Source organism: Dipteris shenzhenensis, chromosome 1, assembly GCF_047967505.1.
Source record: "Dipteris shenzhenensis isolate YYH24624 ecotype China chromosome 1, Dip_SZ_1.0, whole genome shotgun sequence".
NCBI classification, from domain to species: domain Eukaryota; kingdom Viridiplantae; phylum Streptophyta; class Polypodiopsida; order Gleicheniales; family Dipteridaceae; genus Dipteris; species Dipteris shenzhenensis.
Genome location: NC_141596.1, coordinates 42,895,846 through 42,916,103, shown reverse-complemented (window position 1 = coordinate 42,916,103; position 20,258 = coordinate 42,895,846). Strand labels below are relative to the sequence as shown.

General features: G+C 44.9%; 1 protein-coding gene across 2 annotated transcripts in view; it reads right to left on the bottom strand.

Moving 5' to 3' along the window:
• Positions 1-541: 541 nt before the first annotated feature.
• The window catches only part of LOC147905882 (DNA mismatch repair protein), a 56,502-nt gene continuing 36,785 nt past the window's right edge, over positions 542-20,258 (bottom strand). The window contains exons 1-2 of one of the 2 annotated variants that reach the window (XR_015541860.1): positions 1,341-1,436; positions 705-840 (exon numbers count right to left, since the gene is read on the bottom strand). Coding sequence is in view for 1 of the 2 variants with exons in the window: in XM_087382246.1 (XP_087238372.1) it covers positions 722-840 (119 nt within the window). In the remaining variant the exon portion in view is untranslated. Of the gene's footprint in view, positions 841-1,340; positions 1,437-20,258 lie in introns of those variants that run through there. The other variant, XM_087382246.1, reaches the window with a different exon arrangement.

Sequence of the window (20,258 nt, the reverse complement as noted above, 5' to 3'; positions counted from 1 at the left end):
TCTCTCTCTCTCTTATTTAAAACATAAAAAGCTAAATGGACCCTTTACACTCATCTATCACTTCCTACAAAGAGGCGAAATTACATTCCTAACTTAGAAAGCATAAGCATACTCAATCAAACTCTCTTTTGAAACATATATACCTAGATGAATCCAGGAACATTCCCAAACTCATCCTCTAAAAACACAACATAGTGCAGTTTCAATCTCACGAGAGTCACTCATAAGATTAAAAACCATAAACTCCATCACGCATAGCAGGGACTAGCTACTATGACATCCCCACTGACATCATTAGTGCCCAATAGTGGGTGTAGACCATAGTATAAAAATATGCTCTCACACATACAAATCCACACACCCACACATACTTTTGTATATATTTCTATCCCTTTTGTTTACATGCGGATAGTGGATGCAACATCAATTTCAGCCTGCTCACAAATGCTTACTACCAGTAAGCATGCAGGCAAGATACACTTAAAAACTACTCAATAAGAACATCTACCAAAATTATTTCAGTGTCTGCAATGGTTTACACAAGAGCATTGACAATGAGGCACAAAGAAATATAAAAATTTCTTATTTTGCAACTAATAGATGTGTATTCATTGTATGGTAGTAAAAATGGTGATTTGTGTCTCCTCCAATACAAACTTTGAGCCGATAGCAAGAAAATCCTACGGGTGAGTTAACAAAAATACTGCTTAGTAATTCATAACTAGTGTTGCTCAGGATTTGTTGGTTTTGACATAATCAATGGGACAATAGCCTCAGGTGAAGCTTGAGCCGCTTGAAGTTCAGCTCTTCGCTCAGCTTCAATTGCCGTAACTTTTTCATCTGGTACAACAATAGCGTAGAAACGTATTAACAGATTGTACTTCAATTAAGAGTAGGTAATAAACAAGAATTGGCAAGGAGAAAGCAACGGAGATGAAATATACAAGATGACGGATTGAATTTTTCCAACTCCAAAGCAAATATGACAAGTATAACAGCACAAACCCATTACAAGAGTACTATAGTTTCCCATCATCATGCTGAGCATAAACCAAAGTATAGTCTCCCCTCAAATTCAGGTTCTCGTCACTACAAAAACTTGGACAAGGCTTTACAAATGATAAAAATTGGGCCCAACATGTTTTATCAATTCAGGGATAGAAGTTAGAAAGTCAAATCTGTTTCATTCTGATGAGATCAAAGTGACCCTGATGCTGAGCACCTTTGCTGGGTTCAAAACCGTGTTCTGGGCTTTACATCAGTGAAAAATAACCTCGTCGTTTCGAATACACCAGCTCATGAAAAACAATACAAGGCTATATGGCTGCACCAACGCTTACTTATTTTTCTTTGAGAAGGATAGTCGCCTTGCATCGCAGGGTTACACTTGCAAAATCTGTCCTTTAATGCTGATGGAATCCAGTGAAGTCAACAGTGCACATCAATGGAAAGCATTAAACCGCTCTTTTAAGGTGACCTTCAAACATATGAAGCTGCCAACGAGCAGCACAGAGTGGGAGGTTAGACCTCGACACTAAGACCAAAATTCTGCTTCCAAGAAGACAAGGCAGTTGAGTGCAGTCATGTGACAAATGACAGTAACAAACTCCAGTGACTATGGAGTGTAAATGCATGCGCACACATGAACCCACATACATACATACATTCTGTGTGTGTTTGTGTATACCAACATACATATGTAGTCAAAGATTCAGAGCACCACACTAGCATCTGAAAGATGGGACCTCTGCAAGAAGGCAGGTGCTCAGATTCAAACAGGTGTATCTTCTATGGGGTCGAGGTGTATTTGACTTGTCAATTAGCACTGTTTTCCCAATTTCTTCAGACGTATGGCTTTCACCTGTCAGGGTCTCCCCTCCTTCGCTTGCCTCTCTGCCCCCATTGTGCCCTTCCTTTGTGAAGATCGCATTCCCTTGTTGCAACGTATTGGAATGTTTGGACTTTTTGCAGCCCAGGCTGGCTGTTTTAGACAGCCAGCTAGTTTTTTCCAGCTTCTCCATTTTGGCACATTCATCTCTTGCTCTCTTCCTTCATCCTTGCTCCCTCCTTCCCACACGAGCTTGCACCAAAAAATCCTTGCTTCTTCTCTCTCTCCCTTCGCCTTTTTGAGCAACAGCCGACTCTCTTTAAGCTTCACTTCCCAAACCCTCCCATCTTATTCCCTGTCTCTCTTTCTATTCTCCTCTCCTTCCCTTGATTCTATTCTCTCCTAAGTTCAAAGTTCCTACCATGGCCACAGGAGGTGGAATTACAAGCGTGATGTATGGCAAGACTGTTAGAGGTAGCATCTCCTGTATCATCGAAAGAGGGCCTTGGTTGTGGGTCTGCCCGCCCATGTGAGGTAGAGTGAGGGCCTTGGTTGTGGGTTTGCCCGCCTAGGAGAGGTAGAGGGGGTTGGTCTCATGGTCACCCTGGAGGCTGTGAAGCCATACAAATGTATGGAGGGGAGCAGGGCTGTTTTCACCCGCCCCCAGGCCAGTGTTAGGCTGCCACGATGGCACGTAGAGGGGTGCAGGGCTGCTTCTGCCCGCCCCCATGTCCTGTTTTGGGGTTGCCACTAGGCTGCCTTGCTGGTTCCTAGGTGGTGCCTTGGTTGGGGGGTCAACCTGGCCCCCAACCCTGGTCAAGACACCCGACCCATGGTCGGACCTGGTTGGCCATACCGCCCCCTCCGATCCACTTTTTTGGGCAGATGGGGGACCCTATATATAGGGGCTCCCCCCTCATTGTTTCTGATCAGTTCCAGCAGGGTTTTCTGCTAGTAGTAGAGGCATTTCCCTGAGTTTGTGTGCAGTCTTCTCGCTTTCTCTCTTGCTTTCCAGTTTGCAGTGTTTGTGCTCTCCGTTGGTTGTTCACATCCGCTGCACTTCTCACATGGTATCAGAGTGTTTGTGAGGGCCAGACTGCAGGAGCTTGAAGGTAGTGTTTGCTGCAAGCTTTCTTCATTGTCTTTTGCCAAAAGCCCTCTCCTCTCTTCTTCCTTCATACCCCTTTCTCTTATCCTCCCACCCAACTTTCTCTTTTCGTTCTACTTCCTCTTCCGTTCAACATGGCTACCATGTCAGAGATAGCGAAGAATAAGGTGAAGACTCCGGTATTACCCACCTTCCCATTAGATCATCAACTGGATGGGAATAACTACGGTGTTTGGCGTGTTATGATGGAGTCTATCTTGCAGTCATATGACTTGTGCCTTCATTTTGGTGGGTATAAAAAAGTCATTTTGGCGGGTATAAAAAAGGCCAGACCCCCTTGCAGCAGTCTTAGGGATCCTTGATCAGAAGGAGGCCGAGAATTTGGCTCAGGTCTAGGACAGAGTGAATGCAAGGGTACGTAACTTTCATTTTTCTGAAATGTATTCCTCAAATTATGAATCATCTGAAGCATATGATGGTAGCCAATGTTGGGGTAAAGGCACATTGCCACCCTTTAAAATGTTATGACACCTATGACTGTGTTAAGACAGTCATAGGGTGAATACCTAATCCTAATAAAACCTATGAGTTTGTGGTGTGGCTCAACACCTTTTTACACACCCACACTTCTTGTGTCTCCCTCTCTCTGTCTCCTTTTGGTTCCACTCTCTCTCTCTCTTTCCCTCACAAGTGGTATCAGAGCCTCTACCTCTCCCTCTCAACTCTGGTCTACCCCTCCCTCTACCCCTCCCTCTCCCCTCGGGCCTCGTACCCTCAGCAGCGGCAGCAGCAGTAGCGAGCAGCGGCAGCAGGAGCAGGTCGCGCGCGAGTAGGGCGAGCAGCCAACGCGCAGGAGCAGCTGCTCACGCAGCTATAGCTGCAGCAGCAGCTAGCTGCTGCTAGCTGCGCGGGCGCAACCAGCACGCGCACCGCACAGCACCGGCGGGCGCAGCCAGCGCGCGCAGCACCAGCTGCTTGCAGCCCGTCGACCGGCTGCAAGGCAGCAGCTGCGACAGGTACGGCCATCCGTACCGGCTGTACGGACGCCGTACAGGCAGCCGTACCGTACGGATGCGGCCGTATGGATGCCTCGACAAGCAAGTATAGGGCGAAATTTTTTTTTGGGGATTCGTGCCCTCACAGGTACAGGGTACAGCGAGTACCCTGCGCAGGTACAGAAGGTACAGCAGGCACATTTTTTTTGGGGGAAGAAGGAAAAGAGAGAGCACTCTGCTCTTCATTCCCGGAATTTTTTCAGTTCTCAAAACTGTGTGTTTGAGGTACAGCAAGTACACTCGTGTCCCACGTGCTTGAGGTGACTAGTGCCACAGTTATTTTGTTTCGGGAAGGTCAGATGCCTTGATTTTGCAGAGGGCTTTTATGCTTTTGCTGAGTGCAAATCTCAGTTTTCGGGTGACAATTTCATAGGGCTTTTGCCTGGAAGTGTATGCAGTGTATGCCTTGAGGCAGTGTGGAGCCAAGGTGCCCACATTGGTCTTGTTTCCGCAGTGTATTCAGTGACATTTCTTGCAGGTCACATTCTATGTACGACACTTTGAAAATCTCAGTTGAGCCACGCTTGGCCAGGGCGCATCGAGTTTACTCGGTCCCTAACTGTCCATCGTTGACAGTGCTCAAAAGATTTTCTCTTCAGTGTTTGTACGTTGGGATCTGTGTTGTTACTGTGTGCACAGGGCCGTTTATGCATTACATTGTCAGGTGAAAGTGCCAGGAGAGCGCTGTATTTTGTATGCTACCTCAGTGTTGAGGTGTTTTTTCACTTGGTACAGGTGTCAAATCAAGGGGCTTTTGCCCAGATTTTGCTTGTGAGCACTTGAGTTACTGTTTGAGACCTTCAGATGCCTTTTATCCCCTTGGCAGAAGGGTGATTGTTTGGGATTTGTCCCATACTTTGTTGCAGGTTTTGTGACAGGCTGAGGTGTTTGGAGCCTTTTTCAGTGGACAAAACAGTGTATGACAAGTGGTTTATGCATATAAAATCAGTGCAATACCTCATCTGAGGTGGGAGAAGTGTCCAGGACAGCAGTGTTTTGTGCTTCGTCAGATGATGATGCACTGATAAAGCACTTGTGGAATAGCTGCAGCATTCTGAAGTTACTGTTTTATGCCTACTTGAGCACAGTACAGTGTGTCAGAAGGTACAGTGACTGGAGGGAAAATTTTCTGTTTTGCTGCAGATTTTTTGACAGTAAAAACAGCACTATTGTGAGTGCTCCTGGCTCTTGATAGAGCAGGTTTTCTGAGAAATCAGAATTTTATTTAGTCATTTTTTGACTTACACGGAGTCAGGCACTTTCCTTATTTGATATGGCATCAGGGGGAAGTGAATCTTCAATACTGAACATAAAGAAATTGGAAGGGGCACACAATTATGCATTATGGGCAGAACAGTGTTTGAATGTACTTCTGCTAAAGAAGATTTCTAAGCCCATAAGGGTGAAGGGTGTCAAGCCATCTGGGATGGCAGATGATGAGTGGGAGGAGCTTGATTTGTCTGCAAGGGCTGCTATTATGCTTACTCTCACTGGTTCTCTTGTGTTCAATGTTCAGGCTGAAAAGACCTCTTATGGCCTATGGCAGAGGCTAGAAGAGTTGTATGCCCAAAAGAGTTCAGCCAGTAAGGTTTATTGGTTGAAGAAGCTTGTTGACCTTCGCATGAAGGAAGGTACAGCTATGACCTCACACTTGAGTGAGTTCAATGCCATCTTTACACAGCTTATTGCACAGGGATTGAACCTTGATGAGGAGTTCAAGGCTACTTTCTTGTTGTGTACCCTCCCTGAGAGTTGGGACACTTTCAAGACCACCCTGTCTAATTCAAATGTCACTCTTATGTATGCTGATGTGGAGAGCTCTCTCCTTATGGAGGAGATGAGGAGGAAGAATAATGTGGGCAGCAAGTCTTCCAATGCTTTGCAGGTACAGGAAAGAGGTAGGACTCAGCAGAAGGGGAGATCTGCTGGCAAGTCCAAATCCCGCAGTCAGTCCCGTGGCAAAAAGGATATTGAATGCTTTTACTGTGGCAAGAAGGGACATGTGAAGTCTAAGTGCTTCAAGTTTATACGGGATCAGAAAGCCAAGAAGGCTGAGACAAAGGATGCAGGCAGTGGAAGCAAAGGCAAAGGCAAGGCCAAGGCAGATGACTTGGATGTAGTGAATGTTGCAGCAGAGGACAGTGACAGTGACAGACATGATGTTTTATGCTCTTCTGTTGTAATTGCACATACATTGGTTATTGATGGCCATGACATGCACACCTGGCTCTTGGATTCAGGTGCTTCTTTTCATGTTACTCCTCATAGGGAGTGGTTTACTTCCTACACAGGTACTCATGGAGTTGTTCACCTTGGGAACAACTATGCATGTCAGATTGTAGGGATTGGCAGTATACAGATAGTATTCCCTGATGGACGCATATTTATGCTTGATGGTGTTCGCCATGTGCCGCAAATCAAGAAAAATCTGATTAGCACTGGCTTGTTGGATGACAGTGGTTACCACACCACATTTGGGGATTCCAAATGGGTGATTACTGATGGCCAGGTTGTAGTGGCTGAGGGTTATAAGAGTGATACCTTGTACCCTCTTTATGTTTCTAGTGGAGGTAATCATGTTGTTGCCATAACCGAGCTGCCAAAGGTTTCATTGTGGCATAGCCGGTTGGGACACATGTCCGTTAAAGGAATGCAAGAACTGTCACGTTTGGGTTATCTGCCGTCTCTTTCATTTTCAGATTTGTCTACTTGTGATCATTGCATTTTTGGAAAGCATTCTATGACTCCTCATAAGAGGAGAACTCCCCAGAATAGAGCACCGCTTGATCTAGTGCACACTGATTTGTGTGAGATGCCACAGCTATCACTAGGGGGTGCAAAGTATTTCATTACTTTTATTGATGATGCCACACGCAAAGTGTGGGTCTATTTCTTGAAGCATAAGAGCGATGCCTTAGATGCTTTCAAGAAGTTTGTCGCTCAGGTTGAGAATCGGACAGGATGCAGGCTGAAATGCCTCAGATCCGATAATGGGAGTGAGTATGTGTCACATGCTTTTGTACAGTTTTGCGAAGCTAAGGGCATTAAACAGGAACTCACAGCCCCTCATAATGCATCTCAAAATGGTGTGAGTGAGCGGATGAATCGAACTATTCAGGAGAAAGTTCGATGTATGTTGTCTTATGCTGCATTGCCCCATGGCTTTTGGGCAGAAGCCGTGCAAACAGCAGTTCACCTAATTAACAGGTCGCCGAACAAGGCTTTGGAGTTGAAAGTGCCAGAGGAGGTGTGGTCTGGCAAGCCACCTTCATATAAGCACTTACGTGTGTTTGGCTGCGAGTGCTTTGCTCATATACGCAAAGAACTGCGCACCAAACTGGAGCCAAAGTCTTTCAGATGCATCTTCATGGGTTACGGTGATGAAGGTGAAATGGGGTACAGGTTATGGGATCCCGTCAAACGGACGATTATACGCAGCAATGACGTCATCTTTAAAGAGGATAGTGTACACAAAGAACCCGTGCAACCTGTGGAATACAGGAGGGTTGTTTATGATGATGTTGGACAGCAAAGAATGCCCATTAATATGCAACAGCAGGCTGCTGTAGATAACCCTGGTCAAGAGGGTATACAGGCTGAAAATCAGGCAGACAATTTTGCCAATGATGCACCACTGGATATGCTAGCAAATGGCGCTGTAGAACAGCCAAATATGGTGGTACAGCCACCCGTCATGCATGACGAACAGGCTAGACAGCAGCCTAATCCGGAACATTTTGTTAGGAGGAGCATCCGTGTACAACGGCCTCCTGACAGGTTTGTTCCAGGAGCCAATAATGTGGCTGATTTTATCATGCTGACAGATTGTGGTGAGCCTTCCAGCTTCAAGGAAGCTATGGGAAGAACATAGAAAAGGAAGTGGGAGAAAGCCATGCAATCTGAAATGGACTCTCTACTTCAAAATGATACATGGGACTTGGTGCAGCTACCTGCAGGCAGAAAGGTTTTGCCAAGCAAGTGGGTTTACAAAGTCAAAGTGGATTCAAATGCTTTACCGAGGTATAAGGCCAGATTGGTTGCCAAGGGATTTAAGCAGGAGAAGGGCATTGACTTTGATGAGATCTTTTCCCCTGTAGTCAAGATGACTACTTTGAGGGCAGTGTTAGCTCTTGTTGCTCATGAGGACATGGATTTATGTCAGATGGATGTGAAGACTGCTTTTCTTCACGGAGATCTCCATGATGAGATCTACATGAGTCAGCCAGAGGGATATGCTGTATAAGGGAAAGAGCAGCTTGTGTGTAAGCTCAAAAGGAGCTTGTATGGACTCAAGCAGGCACCAAGAGAATGGTACAAGAAGTTTGATGCCTTCATGCAGTCCCAAGGGTATCATAGGTGTGAGACCGATCACTGCTTGTACACCAAACGGGCAAAGGATGGCAGTTTGATGCTCATTCTATATGTGGATGACATGCTGATTGCCAGCAAATCTCAGCAGGAGATTAGTGCTTTGAAGAAGCAACTGCATAAGTCTTTTGACATGAAAGACTTGGGTGATGCAAACCATATAATTGGTGCATGGTTTTACAGATTCAGACTATGCAGGAAATGCAGATAATCGGAAGTCTACTACCGGTTATATTTTCACATTTGCAGGAGGTGCTATATCATGGGTGGTGTCTCGGTTGCAGAAATGCATTGCACTGTCAACCACTGAAGCTGAATATGTTGCAGCCACTGAGGCTTGCAAGGAAGCAATATGGCTTACTCGGCTGGTGGGAGATTTGGGCATTATAGGAGATATGCCAGTTTTGCATTGTGATAGTCAGAGTGCTATCATGTTGGCAAAGAATCCGGTCTTTCATCAGAAGACCAAGCACATAGATGTGAAATACCATTTCATCAGGGAGGTACTTTAAGACAAGCAGCTTGAGCTTGTGAAGGTGCATACTGATGATAATCCTGCAGATTTACTCACTAAGAGCTTGCCTACAGAGCGGTTTGCACATTGTCGCCACATCATGGGATTAGGATGAGACCATTCTTATTTTATGGTCTTGTATACAGTAACTGTATATTGCTGTAATTTTTATTCTTTTCTCCCCTTTAGCCACATTGGCCTTTAGGTGGGAGGTTGTTGGGGTAAAGGCACATTGCCACCCTTTAAAATGTTATGACACCTATGACTGTCAGTCATAGGGTGAATACCTAATCCTAATAAAACCTATAAGTTTGTGGTGTGGCTCAACACTTTTTACACACCCACACTTCTTGTGTCTCCCTCTCTTTGTCTCCTTTTGGTTCCACTCTCTCTCTCTCTCTCCCTCACAGCCAAAAGCATATGGGAGCACCTGGCATCCTTGCATAACTCGGACCGCTCCCATGAAGAGGGTTTCTCTAGAAGTTCAGATGACGGTGTTGGATTCCGCAAAGCCTTCCTCCATGTGGAGCATATCAACAAGCTCCAAGAGCTTCAACAAGAAATTCTTCAAGCTGGGAAGGAGATATCATATAAGTATATGGCATCCCACTGCTCTCTCACTTGTCTTCAGTATTCTGCCTTCTATTCGTCCTTTATGTCTCTTATGTTCCTCCAACATGATGCTTCGACTTGATCTTGCATTCCGTGATAATTCTATTCCTGATTTGTCTTTCACGAAATTCAAGAATACTCTTAGGTTCGTGTGGAATAAAAGTCAAATCAGTAACTTCTATTATTTCTTGAGGAGAAACAAGCTGATCATCAGCACCCAGTAACTCTTCCAGTCTACTGACATGAAAAATTGGATGCACTTTAACATCATATGACTTGTGCCTTCATTTTGGTGGGTATAAAAAAGGCCAGACCCCCTTGCAGCAGTCTTAGGGATCCTTGATCAGAAGGAGGCCGAGAATTTGGCTCAGGTCTAGGACAGAGTGATGCAAGGGTACGTAACTTTCATTTTTCTGAAATGTATTCCTCAAATTATGAATCATCTGAAGCATATGATGGTAGCCAAAAGCATATGGGAGCACCTGGCATCCTTGCATAACTCGGACCGCTCCCATGAAGAGGGTTTCTCTAGAAGTTCAGATGACGGTGTTGGATTCCGCAAAGCCTTCCTCCATGTGGAGCATATCAACAAGCTCCAAGAGCTTCAACAGGAAATTCTTCAAGCTGGGAAGGAGATATCATATAAGTATATGGCATCCCACTGCTCTCTAACTTGTCTTCAGTATTCTGCCTTCTATTCATCCTTTATGTCTCTTATGTTCCTCCAACATGATGCTTCGACTTGATCTTGCATTCCGTGATAGTTCTATTCCTGATTTGTCTTTCACGAAATTCAAGAATACTCTTAGGTTCGTGTGGAATAAAAGTCAAATCAGTAACTTCTATTATTTCTTGAGGAGAAACAAGCTGATCATCAGCACCCAGTAACTCTTTCAGTCTACTGACATGAAAAATTGGATGCACTTTAACATCAAGAGGCAATTCTAGTTTATATGCAACTGGGCCAATTCTTTTAATAATCTTGAATGGACCACATTATCTGGGGGATAATATCGGAACCATACCAGTACTTAAAACTCTTGGATTCCTTGGGAATACGTAAATATACCATCATTCCATCAAAGTGCTCTCTGGGTGAACGATGTCTATTAGCATAAAATCTATTCCGATCCTGGGCAGTTCTAATAGACTCCTTGGCGAACTGCAACATTTCTTGCATGTCTTGCAAGAATGTCCTTGCAACATCATTGTTTATTCCCTTGAATCCAACCATAACTGATGACTTAGGTTGAAACCCGTACATAAGCATAAAAGGATTGTAACCCGTACTTCAATGCTTTGCACTGTTATAAGCAAATTCTATCATCGGGAGATAGTCTTCCCATGAAGAAAGTCTCTCAGAAACATATGCACGAAGCATATCTTCAACCAACTAGTTGACCGTTTCTGTATTGCCATTAGATTGTGCATGATTTGAGAAACTCATACTTAGAGTAGTTTCCAACTTCTCAAAAACAGGTGTCCAAAAGATACATGTAAACTTGAGTCCAAGTCACTAACTATGTCTGAAGGCAAACCATATAATTTAAATAATTGATCCACAAACTCGTGAGCCAACTGAATAGCTGATATGGTCAATCTACTAGGTAAGAATCTAGCCATCTTTGTCAGACGGTCAACTATGACCCAAATGGTGTCATGACCCTTGCGCGTTCTGGGCAAACCCATAATAAAGTCCATGGAAATACTTTCCCATTTATTATTGAGGATTTGCAATGGCTGTAATAAAGCCGCACTTCGATATGGAGCATATAAGGCTTGGTTATGATGCAGACTCAGAGTCTGGAGCCAAAGCCACAGATAAGGGGAGCACACCCCGGAATAAGAGTGCACGATGCAGCCCATGAAGGGCAGAATGTTCAAGTTGATGCATTGGGGCAGCCAGCTCCACAAGTGCAAAATCCTGTGGGTACAGTTGCATTGGGTGTTGTCCCAAGTGTACAGCCAAATGCTATGGTAGTAATGCAAACACAAATGGCTTCGGTGTTGCAAGTTTTGAGTCAACTCACTCAGAGGAAATTATGCATAATCCAGCTTTGATGCTGAGGGCAGAGGCACAACCCATTCAGGGTCCACAGATGCATGTGGGACAGCCACTACCAAAGCCACCGACACCAGTGGTACAGCCACTTGTAGTGCCACGGAGACAATTACCAAATGGGAATGAGCATGGTAGCAATGCTTAGAATGTGCAGCAAGGGCAGCAAGCCCAACCACAGTATGTGGTTCAGCCTACACACTTTGGAGGAGGATTCATTTTTCAGGCCATGACCTCACAGCCAGCCCCCAAATTCTTTGTATGCTAATGTGGGGATACAGCCTGGACTGCAGGGAGGCAGTCCCATGATGTCACACACTCAGCCAGTACCACCTGTGCCTCCAAACCCAGCTGTGGGGGGTGTTCTTCAAGTCCCAAAAGGACCCCAAAGACAGCAGCCTCTTTATTTGCAGCCCCCTGGCTATGATCAGTTAGAGCCCAGGCTCAAGATGAAGGATTACAAGGAAGGGGAGGCAGCAGTGAAGTTTGAGACCTTCAATGGTCATGTAGATAGGATGAAGGCTCTTACTTTCTTGCAGCAATTTGACTTGGCTTTTGCTGGAGGATACTTCAAAGAGTCCTCGAAATTCAGTAAGGCAGCCACATTCCTTAAGGGGTAATGCCATGCCATGGTGGCGTAACCTTCTCCTTCAAGGCTAAACACCTGCTACATGAGTTGAATTGAAAAAGGCATTCTCAGCTGCATGGCTCACCACTATTGAAGTGGATGTCATGACTCAGTGGCATAACTTGAATGCTAGGGAATGCAGGAATCTAGAAGATTACAACAAGAAGTTTTGGGATGCGCTTCTACTTGTGAGCTCTTACAAAACAGTCCCCATTTCAGAGCAAGCTGAAAAGTATTGTTGTGGTCTTCCCAAAGAGTTGAGGGACTATTGCACCAAGACACACATTTCTAGCATGTCACAGTTGATAGAGAATGCCAACACAGCTTACTCATGCAGGGCAGAGTCTTAGGTTTCAAAAGCAACTTCAAGGAGGAGCCAAAGAAACCACAGCAAGCTGGAAAAGTCCCTCTTAAATCAAAGTTTGTGGCGGGACAAAGGAGAAAACAGCAGCCCTCTTCTCTCACTCCTGAAGAGAGAAATAAGATGTTTGCTGAAGGGAGGTGTTTTCTCTACACAGAGATAGGTCATAGGGCAGCATATTGTCCTAGCAAGAAGAGGAAAGAACCTGCAGTAACTCGGGCTGACTCTAATCAAGGCAATAGAGAGGACCCCAGAGGCAAGAAACCCAAGCCGAGTGCTGGCCACATACCTGACATCATTGGGGGTGAGCATGATGAGAAGAAGACAAATATGTGCACATCAGCAAAGCAAATTTCATTACTCCTGAACTTGCAGCTCAGTTGGGTCTTCAACCAGAGGAGATTGGTTCTCTTTGTGAGGCCAACATGGCTAGTCTCGAGCTAAGTACCCCTGTCACTCCTATGATAGGGAAGCTACGGATTCACATTCAGGGATATGTGGAATATGAGGATTTCTATGTGATGCCTTTACCTGAGTGTGATGTTTTGTTGGGGATGCCTTGGATGTACCATGTGCATGCTATCATAGATAGACATGATAAGAAGCTTACCTTGACTTATAGGGGTAAAACCCAAGTCATAGATGTAAACTCAAAGGGAGAATTAGTCCCAGTTGTATCCGCTTCGGCGATTTCTTCTGTAATGAAAAAAGCATCTTTCATCGTATTTGATTTTTGTCAAAGAAAAAGAACCAGTTGAGGATAACTCTAACTTTTTCAAGCTCGAAAAAGAGCAAACTGAGTGTGTATTTCAGTTTCAAGATTATTTTTCAAATTAACTCCCAGAGGAGTTACCTCCTGAGAGGCTAGAAGATCATACCATTGATATCATTCCTAGCACTTCTCCACCTAACCGACCACCATACAAGGTGAGTGCGGCACAGCAGAAGGAGATCATGTGTTAGGTGAATGAATTGTTACAGAAGGGGCTGATTCAGCCAAGCTCTTCTCCATATTGTTCTCCCGTTCTACTTGTGCAGGAGAAGGATGGATCTTGGAGAATGTGTATTGATTATAGGACTTTGAATAAGATCTCAATCAAGAATCGATTTCCTATTCCACGCATTGATGACATCTTGGATCGATTAGAGGGATCAGCCATCTTCAGTCGCATTGACTTGAAGAGTGGTTACCATCAGATACGAATCAGGCCCAAAGATGTACATAAGACTGCCTTCAGGACCACTTTTGGGCTTTATGAGTTTCTTGTCATGCCATTTGGTTTGACTAATGCTCCTGCTCCCTTAAATCGTATGATGGATCGCATTTTCAGAGAGCATAGGAAGTTTGTGGGTACATTCTTTAATGACATTATTGTGCACTCGAAAGATGAAGAGGAGCATAGGCGACGCTTGGCAGTTGTAATTGCAGAACTCACGAAACACAACTTGCTGGTCAACACAAAGAAGAGTGAGTTCTTCATGCCAGAGATACATTTCTTGGGACACATCATCTCACGAGATGGAGTGAGGATGGACCTTGCCAAGATAGAGGCAATCAAGAATTGGCCTCCATTAAAGAACCTACATGAAGTCCGTAGTTTTCTTGACTTGTGTTCATACTACAGGCGCTTCATTCGCTATTTTGCTGAGATAGCTTCACCCTTACATGCTTTGCAAAAGAAGGCAATGCCTTTCCGTTAGGGAAAGAAAGAAATTGCACCATTTAATGAGCTGAAAGAAAAGCTATGCTCTAATCCTGTCATCATTTTGCCAGACTTGCGAAAGCCTTTTGTTCTTTAATGTGATGCAAGCGGCAATAGTGTTGGTGGAGTTCTTATGTAGGAAGGCAGAGTGGTTGCATATGAGAGCAAGCTACTCCGAGATGCTGAACACAACATGAATGTATATGAGCAAGAGTTGGTAGCTGTAATTCATGCTCTCACTGTGTGGAAGCACTATCCTTTGCGTGCTGATTTTTATGTGCAAACTGATCATCAATCGCTGCGATACTTTCTAACTTACAGAAAGTTGTCATAGAAGCACATGAGATGGGCAACCTTCCTTTCCATTTTTCATTTTCAGATTGTGCATGTGGCTGGAAAGAAAAATGTAGTGGCTGATGCACTTTCCAGAAGGCCACGTACGGAAGCTATGTCCAAGAAACCACAGGTATCTGCAGTTACTATTTCTTATCACAATGAGCTTGATACCATGAAAGAGCAGTATGGTACAGATGATGCTTTTGCACGTATATATGATCAGCTTAAGGAGGGCAATCAGCATGATCATTATACACTCAAGGAGGGATTTATGATGATGCATGGAAAGCTGTGTGTAATGTTGGGGTAAAGGCTCTATGGCCACCCAAGTACAGTTAAGTACACTAAGTACACCGTACTTAGTGTTGTAACCTTATCCCTTTATATAAAAGCTTCATTGTGTGCTAGGGGAGGTACACACATACCTTTTATCCCCACACTCCTTGTTTTGCAAATCCTGCTTGTGTGTGTGTGTGCTCTCACACTCTCCCTTCCACAACTAGTATCAGAGCCCAAACGTGGGTGTGCCCAAACGTGGGTCTTACCAACAGCCAAGGGGCACCGCCAGCCATCGCCAGGCAGCATCGACATCCTGCAAAAACTTGCCCCTTTCCATCCTCGTCGGTCAGCCATCGCTAGGCAGCATCGACATCCTGCAAAAAACTTGCCCCTTTCCAGCCTCGTCGGTCAGCCATCGCTAGGCAGCATCGACATCCTGCAAAAAACTTGCCCCTTTCCAGCCTCGTCGGTCAGCCATCGCCAGGCCCAGCCATCGCTAGGCTTAGTTCCACGCCATCAGCCAGCAGCCAACGGCACCTTCAGCTGCTAGCGCTGCGCTAGCAGCCCTTTAATACCGCGGCGCCAGCCAGGGCCAGCAGGCCACCGACACCAGCGGCCAGCAGGCCACCGACGCCAGCGACTAGCAGCGCCAGCCAGGGCCAGCAGGCCACCGACGCCAGCGGCCAGCAGGCCACCAGCAACCAACGGCGCCCGACAGCGACGCCATCGGCTCACCAGCAGCCACCGGCGCTAGCCCGGGCCAAGGCCACCATCAAATCCGCCGTTAGAGCCATACGTGGCCACAGGTTCACGTTATCGCTGGAGAGCTGGAGAGCTCGGGGACAGGTTGTCTTTTTTGGTTCCTTCTGTTGTCAGTGAGGTAGATCTGCAGATCTACCCCCTCCAATGTGAGAGAAATTCTCATTTCTGAACTGTGGAATCAAGGGGCTTTTGCAGCCACAGCCAAGCATTGGCTTCTACACGCACATATTTGCGTATATCCTCCTGATTAGAGTTGATTTGTGCAAGGATTTGATGCATTTTATGACTTACGGGACAGTGGCAGATGCATATGAATTGGGGCTTTTGACATTGTTATGCATATCAGTGTTTGGGGAAACACCTGGATGCTTTATGTGATCAGAGGAGCTTTGGGAAAGCTGTGTATGCACTAAAATCTTCAAAATTGGCTTCTAGTCAAGGGGCTTTTGCCTCATTCAAGTTCTAAACTGTGTAACACAGTTATAGAGGCAAGAGAGAGTCTAATTCTGACAGTTTTGGACAGTTATACAGTCAATTTCTGTTGCTGTACTAGAAAGTACAGTCGGGTACTGTCCGGAGTCAATTTTTTGGACTGTAAACAGTCACTTTACTGAAGTTTAAAGTGCATAAAACAGTGCTGTTTTCACTGTTACAGCAGGGACATACATTGTGTCAAATCAAGGTACTGCTGTACTGTACTACAGAGCCTCAATTAATGCATTAAGTATTACTTTTCTGGATCTGCAGCCGGCAGGAAACAAACAGTATTTACTGTTAAGTGGGAGAAAATTGCAGGAATTAACTTTTGAGCACAACTACAAGTGCATCTGTGCACTTAGTTTGCAGGGAGTCAAGCACCCAAGTGTGGGTTATATTTTTTGCTGATTGTAATGGCTTCATCCTCGGAATCTTCTCTTCTCAATATTAAAAAGTTGCAAGGTGCTGCTAACTACCCAATGTGGAAAAAGATGGTCCTGAATGTGCTAATTCTCAGGCAGTTTCATGCTCCTATTATACACAAAGGTGTGAAGCCCACTGGCACATCTGATGATGCTTGGGCACTATCTGATCTGTCAGCAAAGTCCATAATTGAATTGTCACTCCATGAGAGTGCTGTTTGGAATGTGGATGGTGAGAAAACAGCCTGGGGCGTGTAGAAAAAGCTACAGGACACATATGAGCAGCAGAGTGTAGCTACAAAGATATATTGGCTGCGCAAGTTCTTCAATCTGAAGATGAAGGAAGGGACCTCCATGGATGCACATCTCAATGAGTTTAATTCAATTGTCACTCAACTTGCAAATCAAAAATATGTGGTGGATGAGGAAACCAAGGGTATGGCACTCTTGATTTCTCTTCCTGAAAGTTGGGATACATTCACCACAGCTGTAACAAATGCAAACACTTTCATAAGTTTTTCAGATATTACCGGGCTGATTTTGCAAGAAGAGTAGAAGCTGAAAGCTCAAGATGCAGTAAAGCCTAATAATGCCTTAAATGCAAGGGGGAGAAGTCAGCAAAGAGGCAAATCTCAGGAAAGGGGAAAAGGGAGGAGTAAGTCCCGCTCCAACAAAGATGTTGAGTGCTACTACTGTGGCAAAAAGGGACATACTAAAAAGCAGTGCTTTAAACTGAAAAATGATAAGAGAGACAAAGCCAAAAATACTGATGCGTCAGATGCAAAAGCAATTGTACCAGTAAGCAATGGAAAGAGCAGTGTGAAGATTGAAGAGCTTCATTCTACACACGGTTATGACAGTGAGGGAGAGGTTCTATTTCTCTCTACTTTGGATGCTCATTCTCTCCATGCAGGAGATCTTGCAGACATGCACTCTTGGATCATTGACTCAGGTGCCTCATTCCATGTTACACCTTACAAAGAATTGTTTGTAAGATATGCAGCAGGCAGTAATGGAGTCGTTTTTCTAGGGGATAATCATGCATGCAGCATTGTTGGTATTGGAGATGTCAGGCTTGTATTTGCTGATGGTACTCAGCTTATGCTTCAAAATGTTAGGCATGTACCCGAAGTTAAGAAAAATCTGATTTCTACTGGCATGTTGGATGACGAAGGTTTTGTGACCAGCTTTGGTCATGGTTTCTGGAAGGTCACTAAAGGTGCCCTGGTTGTTGCCAGAGGCTCTAAGGTAGACACAATGTATACTCTTCATGCTAAAGTATGTAATCATGTTGATATTCATGCCACCGAGCTGCCGAATATTTCTATGTGGCATAGCCGGATGGGACATATGAGCATAAGTGGAATGGAGCAATTGGCTCGCCTTGGCTACTTACCGTCTCTTAAATTTTCTGATTTAAAGTTTTGTGAGCACTGCATATATGGTAGACAGTTACAGTGTCCTCATAAAAGGAGATTAGGACATAAAGATGCTCAACTTGAGCTTGTGCATACAGATGTGTGTGAGATGCCTAGTCCTTCACTTGGAGGTGCACGGTACTTTGTCACATTTATAGATGATTCCACAAGGAAGGTGTGGTTGTATCCTCTTCGATTGAAGAGTGATGTTTTTCCAGTGTTCCAGAAATGGCTTGCTATGGTTGAGAACCAAACAGGCAGAACACTGAAGGCTTTGCGGTCAGATAACGGTGGGGAGTATATGTCTAATGCATTCAATGCATTTTGTGATGCTAGAGGTATTAAAAGAGAACTCACTGCTCCCTACAGTCCAGCGCAAAATGGCACTGCAGAGCGTATGAATAGAACCATACAGGAAAAGTCTCGCTCTATGATGTCACATGCTGCTTTACCTCATGGATTTTGGGCTGAAGCTGTAAAAACCAGCAGTACACCTCATCAATAGGTCACCAAATAAAAGACTAGATGGCAGAGTGCCAGAGGAGCTTTGGACAGGAAAACCTCCTTCCTATAAGCACTTGAGGGTCTTTGGCTGCACTGCGTACGTGCATATACGCAGAGAAAATCGCAGCAAGCTTGATCCTAAGTCTCTTAAATGCATTTTTCTTGGATATGGTGACAGTGGTGAGATGGGTTACCGCCTATGGGATCCTGTGAATAAGAAGCTAATACGCAGTAATGATGTCTTATTTGATGAGTCATGTATGTTTAAGACAGCAGATAAGCCTTCTGATGCTTCAAAGGTTGACATTGATGACTTGGGACATCCTGTACAGTTCAGGCAGGCTGCAAATCAGCCACAACAGCAGCGTAATCAGCCAATGCATGATGCTGCAGCAGGTCCAAATGGACAGCCCGCAGTGGCGGAAGATGTACTACGGGACATGCCACCTTTGGAAGACCTCCCAGGCATAATTCTGCAGCCTGATCTACTAGAACAGCAACCTGTTTTAGGTGAGCAGCAAGTTGGACAGCAAGACCAATGGGTCCGAAGGTCCACTAGACAAATGAAACCGCCAGACAGATTTGTTCCAGGAGCAGATTTTATTATGCTTACAGATTGTGGAGAACCTTCCTGTTACAAGGAAGCCGTGCAAATGCATGACAAAAGGCTATGGGAACTAGCCATGAAGTCTGAAATGGACAGTCTCCATAAAAATGGTACTTGGGAATTGGTGCAGTTGCCTAAGGACATGAAAGTACTGCCATGCAAGTGGGTGTATAGATTGAAAGTCACACCTGGAGCTAAGCCAAGGTATAAAGCCAGGTTGGTTGCCAAGGGCTTTAAGCAGGAGTATGGTGTTGATTTTGATGAGATCTTTTCTCCAGTGGTTAAGATGACCACACTCAGGATTGTACTTGCTTTGGTTGCATGTGAGAATTTGGAATTATGCCAAATGGATGTGAAGACAGCCTTTCTTCACGGTGATCTTCATGAGGAGATCTACATGCAGCAGCCAGAAGAATTTGCAGTCAAGGGCAAGGAGTCACTTGTATGCAAGCTTAAAAAGAGCCTTTACGGGCTGAAACAGGCACCAAGGGAATGGTATAAGAAATTTGATACCTTCATGAAGTCCCAAGGCTTCAGGAGAAGTGATGACAATCACTGCTTATATACCAAAAGGGCTGCAAATGGCAGATTAATCATTCTCATTTTATATGTGGATGACATGCTTATTGCTGGTACAGCTCGTAAGGAGCTTGATGACCTTAAGAAAAGACTGCATGAGGCCTTTGACATGAAGGACCTTGGTGATGCAAATCACATACTGGGAATGCGGATACGGAGAGACAGGGGACAGCGTTTGTTGTATCTGTCTCAGACCGAATATATTGGCAAAGTATTGCACAGGTTTCATATGGAAGGGGGGAAAACCCTTAGTTCTCCATTGCCTCCGTATGTGAAACTCAGTGCAATGGACAGCCCACACTCAGATGCTGATAGGGCTGAAGTGGCCAAGATTCCGTATGTTTCAGCTTGTGGCAGTCTCATGTATGCCATGGTTGCTACCAGATCTGATATTGCATTTGCAGTGGGAGTAGTTAGCAGGTATATGGCAAATCCAGGCAAGAAGCATTGGAATGCAGTGAAAGGCATCATGAGATACCTGAAGGGCACACAGGAGTTGTGCATATGCTTTGGCAAGCGAGATGCAAAGGTGCATGGTTATGTGGATTCAGATTTTGCTGGTCATCCCGATAACCGGAAATCTACTACCGGTTATGTTTATACATTCACTGGAGGTGCAGTGTCATGGATGTCAAGGA